The sequence below is a fragment of the Callospermophilus lateralis genome, chromosome 8 (assembly GCF_048772815.1).
Source record: "Callospermophilus lateralis isolate mCalLat2 chromosome 8, mCalLat2.hap1, whole genome shotgun sequence".
NCBI classification, from domain to species: Eukaryota; Metazoa; Chordata; class Mammalia; order Rodentia; family Sciuridae; genus Callospermophilus; species Callospermophilus lateralis.
Window position 1 is genome coordinate 52806613 of NC_135312.1, and position 9232 is coordinate 52815844.

Below are 9232 nucleotides of genomic sequence, written 5' to 3' on the forward strand. Positions count from 1 at the left end.
GGATCAATTTATTGAAATGACTGGAAAGGAAATAGGTTCTTGAAGACATATTGGTAAATCCAATCCCAGAAACTATTCTTATATACATATTTGACATGTTTAGAGTATTTCCAACTCAACATTGAACTTACAATTTGGAAATTGCAAAGAGTTCATGAGTCTAATTCAAACTAAACCAATGACATAAAATGCATAAAATAAAAAGAATACAGTTTCATTTTTTCCAGGTAGTTCCATTCAAAAATACATATTTGGTAGCATGATACAAAGAAAAGATGTCTTGTTTCCAGTCTCAGTCAATTCTGTGGAATAGAGAACAAATATAGAATTAATTCTGTTATATGATAAAGCTGTTTACTTTTCCCCATTTGTATCTGTGTGACTAATTTTAAAAAAAGAAATTATGCATTTCATTGAACCTTTCCATGGAGGCACACAAAGTTTGGATCAGATCAAATATCAGCTCACTAGGAATGTTTTAATAAGATGTCTAAGCTACCATGTTAACAAAAGGCTTTGTATCTAAGAATCTCAAAGAGAATTTTCTCTCCCATTTTGAACACCCATACCTAGACCAATATTTTATTTTGACTTGTGAATTAAAAGAAACAGAGAATTTAAGCAAACTAAATACAAAGTTTATGAAACTTAACCTGGAATAACAATGGAATTTTTCCTTTAATAGAAGCTCAAATGCATTTACATAAAAATGAAAGAAAATCTATTTTTTGGTTTTCTTAAAAATGATGGTAATCAAATCTCAGGATATAGACCCTTGAAAACAAGTCAGTCAAATCTATAAATAACACATAAGGAAAATTAAAGTTTCTTGATATTTTTCATGTTTCAGGTCAATGGATAATAGTAAATAATTGACAACAAATTGATAATTAGTAAGAAAGTTAACATGTTGATGGAATTTTCCACTATCTGTAGGAGAATGAAATAGAAAAACTAATCAACTATACAACGAATAAGTCTAATCTCCAAACTTCTCAAACTTACCAAAAATGAGGAGCTGCTAATGTTGAAATCTTCTTAGACCTTGAAAGTAAACAAATAATAAATAAATAAATATATCACTTATCTTTCAACAAAGACAATTGCCTTAAGAAACAATTAAATAAGCATCTCAAACTTTTCCCCTCATGTACAGATGGCAAAAATAAGGCATGATCTATGGCATGGTGAGAATGCATGTCCAGGAGGAAAACATTGAAAACTCTTGAAAATAATTAGCTTGCTTTTGCCAAGCTCAATCAAACTATCAATTTTAATTTTGATTTTGGTAAGTCTTAATGCTCTTTAAATCAGAATTCTTATTTGCATGTGGTAGAACATGCCTTCACCTCCAGTGATCTGGGAGGCTGATGCAGGAGAAGAGCAAGTTCCAGACCAGCCTCAGTAAGTTAGCAAGAACTTGTCTCAAAAGAAAAATAAATAAATGGAAAGTCTATGGATGCATATCAGTGCTATAGTGCCTCTGAGGTTCGGTCCCTAGAAATGCTAAAAAAAAAAAAAAAAAAAAAAAAAAGATACCGAAATTCTTAACAGACCAATTGATTCAGAATCCCTGCAATCATTTCTTTCCAACACAGTCTATTCTACTTAGACAATCAGAACAACTTAATCAGAATCTATGTGGGTATTCCCAGGCATTGGAATTGTGGGAGGGTAGCTCTAGGTGATTCTATTGTAGAGAATCACTGATCTAAATTATAACTTTATATCTTTGTTCTTTCATTCTCTAGGAGTGCATATTCTAGAACTTTCCTCAACTTATTCTACCATCATATATACATCAGGAGTGAAATGGCAAAGTAAGCAAGTATGGACTTACAGTAACAGGGTTGGAAACTGGGACAAGTGGGTCAGTCACAGGGTAGAGTGGGCGAGTAGGCTGGAACAGAAGATCTTGGTATTCCAGAAAGGCTTGGACAGGCATGTCTCTCTGGGGAAAGGGCACTACTTGCTGGGGAACAGGTGTGATTTTGGATTGAGGGATAGGTCCCTGGGGCTGAGGAAGAAGTATGGGAGTCTGAGGTAAAACCTGGGGAACCTGGGGGACCTGGGGGACCTGGGGGACCTGGGGCACCACAGGCTGGAGCTGAGGCAGAAGGAGGTGCTGGTTTTGGAGGTCAGTGAGATGTGGGATTTGAGGGACAAATGGGGTTAGCTCTATTGGTGATTTCAGGAAGGGCATGAGCTTAAGCTTAGAAAGAATGGTCTCTTTAGTTTTGGGGACTTCTGCTATCTCAGGCTGAAGGAGAGACAGCACCATAGCCAGCTGAGAAAGAGTCAGGACATTTTGTGGAAGGAGGGTGTAAGGCATGAGCTGAGCATAAGGAAGTTGTGGCTGGGCAATGGGGTGGATTTTTTCTTGGCATTCATCCTGAAAAAAGAAGAAGAATCTTTCAGTCCATGATTTAACCATAACTGTCATTTACAATCAATTAATCTATTGGACAACTGCAATTGAGTGAAGACAATAAAAGAAAGATTTTCACTTATGTCACTTAAGAAATCATTTTGGCTCATGTAAAGAAAATGAGTAAAATGTTCCTTAAGAGATTTCTTCTTAAACTCCTCAATTTTTTGGTGGATCTGTGGTCTAAACTGAAATCAGTGTTTAGGAACTTTCTTGGATTTTTTCCCTTTTCCTTAGTTATCAGGATCGTTGTAATTTATATGCTTTGGTCTTTATAGAGCACTGACTTTTCAACCTAAATATGCTAGCAACATATAATGAAGAGACATCAATTTGAAAAGACTTAGAGGGATAACTTGTGTATTTATTTTCACTTTCTTTTTATGAAAAGTCAGTTCTTATTTATGGCTAAATTCAGGGACTCACTTAACACTGGCCAAATTCTAGCATTACTTCTTTTGGTAAAACATAGTTTACGTGAGTCTTTAAAGTGCATTGATTTTTAAATTTTAATTTGTTTTAGAAAATATTTTGTGTGATAACCAAAACTTCTAATAATAAAACAGGAAGTGGAAATATTACAGTTAGGTAAATGTATGAACTGTAGAATTTTGTTATTCAAAAAATTCTTGATTTTTAAGCAAGCTCTGCTACTTAATTAACTGGATGATGTGGTCACATAGTGTGCACTCAATTCTTCTGAACCTCACTTCTCTCATTTGTAATGGGAATATCCTTAAGAATGTCATCATGCAGGCAATAAATATTGTAGTACAATTGACAAAATCTTAATGTCAAGTCATTGAATATTCATGGCAAATCAGTTCATCAATACATCAGGGTGGATATTCTTAAGAATATTCTCTATCTACACATGAAGAAAATGAAATACAAAGAAACTTGTGGCCAAGGTTATGTCTGAGAAACAGACTTACACCTTGTCACCTTTATTCTCTTTCATCATCATAACATCTTCAGAATAAGAAAGGAACATAGTTCCCAGTTTGGAGGTGTTTGTACTAATTTGAATTTGTTAAAACAGATATGCCATTAGTAATATCATTAGATAGTTTATCTCTATTCTAGAAATTGATTATGCATTTAAAAAACACATTGATGACTTGGAAAATATATTTAACTTTGCCATTGTTTAATTTCTTATATTTATTGGTAGGTACATAGCATTTACTTTGCAATTCTTTAAGCTGAAATATACATTATGAATATTTTTATGGATTATGTTTTATAATAATATTAGAATCACAGTCATCATGAAAAATTACCTGTCTTTGCTGCTGTTCCACATGCTTAACCTTCTCAAGCTTCTCCTAAAAACAAATCATGCATTTAAAATGCTATTATCTTTGAAATTCTAACAGGAAATCATGAAAATAAGTATAGTTAAATATGAATATTTTACCTTGATATGTGTAATAGATTCCTTTAGAAAAATAAAAAAATTAAAAATCAGATTTAGTTTTGATTAATAATTCTTAGTTTTCAATATATACCAGAAAGTAAAGGTTTTAATAGGTTAGTAGAGATACTTTCACTTGCTAGTTTCCTTAAGTTAGGATAATGACCACAACTTTTATATGTAGACCATTCTATAAAGCCTCTCATATTAAAAAAAAAAAAAGCCTGTCTTATAAAAGACTTGGATGAATGTAGTCAAGAGAGAAAAGAAAATTGATGATCATTGTGCAAAAATAAGCTTCTAATGGATGCTAATTTCTGTCTACAATCATGGTCCTTTTACTGATAACAAGTGATGTCTAAAACACCATCTGATTATAAGAAGGAAAAAACTAATTGAAAACACAGCATAACAGCACTTGGTGCATTATACTAATTATTAGTTCACTTGTTAATGTGTTCGATTTCAAATAAACTATAAGAAATCAATACACCCCCTAAAATTCTCAAGACTTTGTGAAGAGACAATATATATTGTCATACTACTTACTAAACAGATGACAACATTTTCAAGAGTGGTGCAAGGACAAATGTCCACCTGACTCTCTTGAGTAGATTAAGCTCTCACCAAATCCCACTGGCTTTTATTTATCAAAGTGACAACTCTAATAAAAAAAAAAAATGTGTCCTAAACATGTTTGCTTACCCACTACACTGCAAGCCCTTGGTTTCATTGATGTCCTAATCTAGTTTGTATCATAGCTCCTAATCAGTGTCTGATGCACAGAAATCACTCAATAAATGTTAAAAGGTCAGAGTACAGAAAGCTCAAGACAGAAAACAGAGCTGTATGATCCATAGAAATGGGATGGGGAAGCAATGACACAATTTCAAGTAGGAAGCCCACTTAGAAAGTTCTAGAGTACTAAATTCTCCAGGCATTTTTTCTGTCTTTCAACATACATAAAGGGAATTTACATCAGAATTTGCATGTCATATGAGGCTACATTAGCATAATTACTGTGATGTAACACAATACAAGGCACAGGATTTTATAGTTCTATAATTGGAAATTGCCTCTAAAATTCATTCTTACCTCACTGCTTGAAGTCTGTAAAGAAAAAAAAAAAGAAAAAGAAAAAAATCAGCTATAAATCTACTAAATCATCAGAAAATGTTATTATTTTGTTATTATTTTATGGATGGAAAAAATGTTTTTTAAAAAAAAAACTTACCTCAGTAGATACACTGAGTTCTTCTTTCTATAAAGAAAAGTTAACAAGTCCATTTTAGTGTCTGTAGATAATTCATTATTATACATTTACTCTTTTTATGCACTTTATATAGCACTCTTTTAAAAAGTTGGAGAAAGCTTTTTAAAAAGTTGCATGTCTTTGTACAGACATTAAATGTAAAATTTTTATTATGTTTCATATTTACTAAATTTAAATTGGTATATTTCTCTATCACCTGAATTAAGAATAGATTTGGGAAGGATAATAAAAATGTAGTTACTTTAATTTCTATTAAATACTTTTTGTTATGATTATAAGTATACTTATGATTATGATTATGATTATTGCCTATATTCTCTCCTCTGGTTGTCTTTGGATAAATACAAAAAGAATTTGGCCCACTTCTCTACTGCAAGAGACACATATGTTTGAACAGTTTAATAAGATATATTTATATAATTTATGCATGCATAAAATTGTGTAATACTACATAGTTATTTGCTGATTTTCTTTCTTTGTTTTTGTTTTTTTTTTTTTTTTTTGGTCTTGTTTTGTTACTAAGTATTTGTTTGCTTTTCCTTTAGCTACGGGGGGACATTGGAGTAGAAAACATTTGTCCCAGGTTTGAGACCCCACAGGAAAATTGAAAAAGTAGATAAAAGTGAATGATTTTCATAAATACCAAAGCAAAACAAAAAACAAAAAGCTGAAAATTCCATTATTTGTATGCTAACATTATTGTTGATATTATTTTCTACATTAGGAAGATCAACCTCTATATCTTAGTTTTTTAGGAATTTTCTCTGTACATACCTCCCTTGCAAGAGCAAGAGCCACAAGGCAGGCAAGGATAAGGACCTTCATGGCTACCACGTCCTGTGAATGGGGAAATGAGAGATGGCGACAGATTAGTCAGTCAGATATATTTTGTTATTTAGGTAGAGTTACTTTCTTTTAAAAAAAATAAAAAAATAATATAATACCATGCTTTCATTTTAAGGAAAAATACTATTAGAAATTCTATCATGTAACTAGTCAAAAATCTACTCTGGCTTCCTACTCCTAAATATTAAATTCAATCTATTCAGACTTTTAGTTCATGTATCTCCAGTCTTTTTATATTCAAGTTCACTCAGAGTGTTATATTTTTGGTTTTCAAATGTATAAAAATATATAAAAAGTTACAGAAAGATTTATTTGTTCATTTTCTATGAAATATTTACTTAGCACTTTAATTGCCAGACAATGTCTAGGTACTGGGGATAGAGCAAATCTCAAACCTGATAGAGCCTCGATTCTACTGCAGAGTACTCAGTTCTACTGCTTAATAATTTTTATTTTTATTTTTCTTCTACTGAATAGATGCCATTAACATTTAGTTTAATCACACCTTCTCAGGTCCAATAAGACTATTGGTTTCATGGTAGCAGGTTTTGTTTGTTCGTTTGTTTGTTTTGTTACATTCTCCAGATAGATGCTTTCTTGGACAGATAGATTTGTTTCTTCTTCATTCATACTCACTATGCAGTCATGATCCTTACGTATCTAATGTATCTTCTCCTGTGTGTCCCAGGACATTGGAGATAATATATTATTTTACCTCTTTTCTGTATAAAATGTGCTCATTGATATATTGATGATTGATCCAAAGGTCAAATTCTATTGTCCACTCCCAATGCCAATGCTACCTCTTCTTATGAAATAAATCTTAACATTATTTATCAAATATACTAAATGGCCTTTGTGCTTGATTTTCTTGTATTTCATATAATGAATTTCAAAAAATAATTTTTATGTCATAATATCATTTGACAGATTTTTATTTTTAGATTTTTAAACTAAATGTCTTAACTAAAACAGCTCATGAAAAAAAGTTTCTATTTTTTCTGCAAAACATTATCTCTAATATTTGAAGACTGAAAATGATTCTGCCAGTGAAAAAATATATTTTCAGATTTTTCTAATGGGTGTTATATAATTCTGAATTAATTTTACCTTTCCTAAGTTCTCAAAAATTTCAAAATAATTTTAATTGTCAGAGTTCAAAAAAGTATGTAATACTCCATTATAGATTATGATATGGAGAGTGTATCCCATTGCATTTATATATTTTATTCTCAACATTTTGTACACCAGGTTTTTAAGTCAGAATTCTATTATTGACTGAAATTATATAAGCTACTTTTCTTTCATTCATTTTCTTACAAAGTAGGACACTTTCTTTTTAGCTTACTTATTTTAATGGTACTATTTTAATATTGTTTCAAATATTGTAGGTTAGATGATAAACTGCGAAGTTGAAGGTACTGGACAAGTTTGATGACTATATTCTTCTTCTATAATGATGTTTATAAATATTTAAAGTAGTGCATGTTCCCAAACCACTACCTTCATTTCTTGACTCAATATGCTAACTCTATAAACTATTAGACAAGAGCTTTCGCAATAAATATTCATTACCTCATAATATATTTAAATATTTTTATTTTTACAGCTGAGATATGTTGAATCAAATTGGAAGAACTAATTAGCAAACCAGTCATTATCGGCTCTTAATACTATTAACTATCCTTATACTAAAGATATATGCTATCTTTAGTGTATATACATGTGTGTCTATATACATGTATACATAAAATATGTATCCACTTAGTGTGAATTACATTTTCTTGGACTCATGAAACCTACAGAGCCATTATAGTCTTTCTAGGCATTCCATCATTTCTAAAATAAATGTCAAAAATAGCTTCAGCACTACCTTAAATACCTTTATTCCCAAAACTGTATTTTAATCAATTACTTTCTTTCCAAAGAACAACCTAGTGTGCAATAAATAATAAGGGTGGTATACTCAAAATTTATAGCTGAATTTCTTACCTTTTTCCAAAGTGGAGGATAGGAAGTGAAGGTGAAGCTGGGTAGATGATGGTGTATCTGCTTTTGTAGCTCTATATATACTGAATTTAATGACATGCTAATTTTGTGGTTTGAAATGAATTCAACATTAAGCTTCAATTCTAAGAAGTTTGCATGATTAGAAAGTGATTTCTGTTCAGTATCTGTCCCCAGAAATTCTGGGGAGCATTGTAACAAAGGGGTAATTCACAAGCTGATAAAGGAAACTTGTCCAGGAAATGCAATTGCTCACTAACAATGACTGGAGCACGGTGACACTCTGCCATAGTCCCCAAGTTATTGTGGGCACCATTAGATGTCTTAGGGTCTAATGGGGACTTAAGATCTCAGTCATGGGGCAGTTTTACATGAACAACATAGATACACAGGGCTTCACAAAGACCACAATTTCATGTTAACTTGAGCAGTTAGTGCTTTGTACTGCTGTGAAGTAACTAACAAGTCTATGGTGAGAGCAATAGTCAGGTGGGGCAAACTGTTTAACACCCATAGACACTTGACTTAGGAAAAATATATAATTCAATTCAAGCCAATACTTTTTTAACAAAAGAAAAAATATGCCTTTCTCTATAGTAAACAAATCAGAGAAGAAATATGGATGGCTGGTATAGGCAAAATCCTCATTAAAACTGTCATAGAAATTTTGCAAAATTTCATGAGATCAATTCATCTGAAAAATATTGATTATATTTTCTATTTTGGGTTTAATAATTAAAATAATAATCATGTCTATATTTTCCTTAGTATTAACCCTATTCTGGGTCCTAAGTATTTCGTAGATCAATATTTGTATCTTTCCCAAAACAGCATAAGTAAGCTCTTGTTAACAGCAAAAGTTAAATAACATTCTCAAAATTATATTCTTTGTTAATAACCAAGATACCATTTACATTCAGATGTGTCAAAGTCCCATAAACCATGTTTTACTTTCTGAAATTTTGTTATTAAAGTTAGCTGTCAATGTAGCATTTTGGCTTCAATGTGCAAAACTTAATTATGTCTAGTAGAGAAATGGAATATCTGTGTTACATGCAAGCAGGGGAGTTTGTCATTAAAGAGCTGCTACTTTAGTTATAATTAAATTACAAGTCTCATTTTGAGATGTGATTGATTGAATGGCAATTCAGTATTTTGATCAAAGGGAATAGAAACACTTGAAGCAATGTAACAACGGTAAGGTTACATAGAAGATGTAGAGTACAACTTATTATTGCAGATAATTGATGCAGTTATAACT

General features: G+C 31.4%; 1 protein-coding gene across 1 annotated transcript; it reads right to left on the bottom strand.

Annotated features, from left to right (window-relative positions):
• On the bottom strand, positions 1 to 7988 carry LOC143406183 (beta-casein-like). Its single transcript, XM_076864823.1, has 9 exons — positions 7957 to 7988; positions 5893 to 5955; positions 5080 to 5106; positions 4941 to 4955; positions 3849 to 3869; positions 3712 to 3756; positions 1841 to 2392; positions 1006 to 1044; positions 1 to 302 (listed from the first exon to the last, which is right to left on the bottom strand). Exons 2-8 carry the CDS (start codon positions 5941 to 5943, stop codon positions 1039 to 1041), a joined length of 717 nt encoding a protein of 238 aa, XP_076720938.1. The 5' UTR covers positions 5944 to 5955; positions 7957 to 7988; the 3' UTR covers positions 1 to 302; positions 1006 to 1038.
• Positions 7989 to 9232: the final 1244 nt, after the last annotated feature.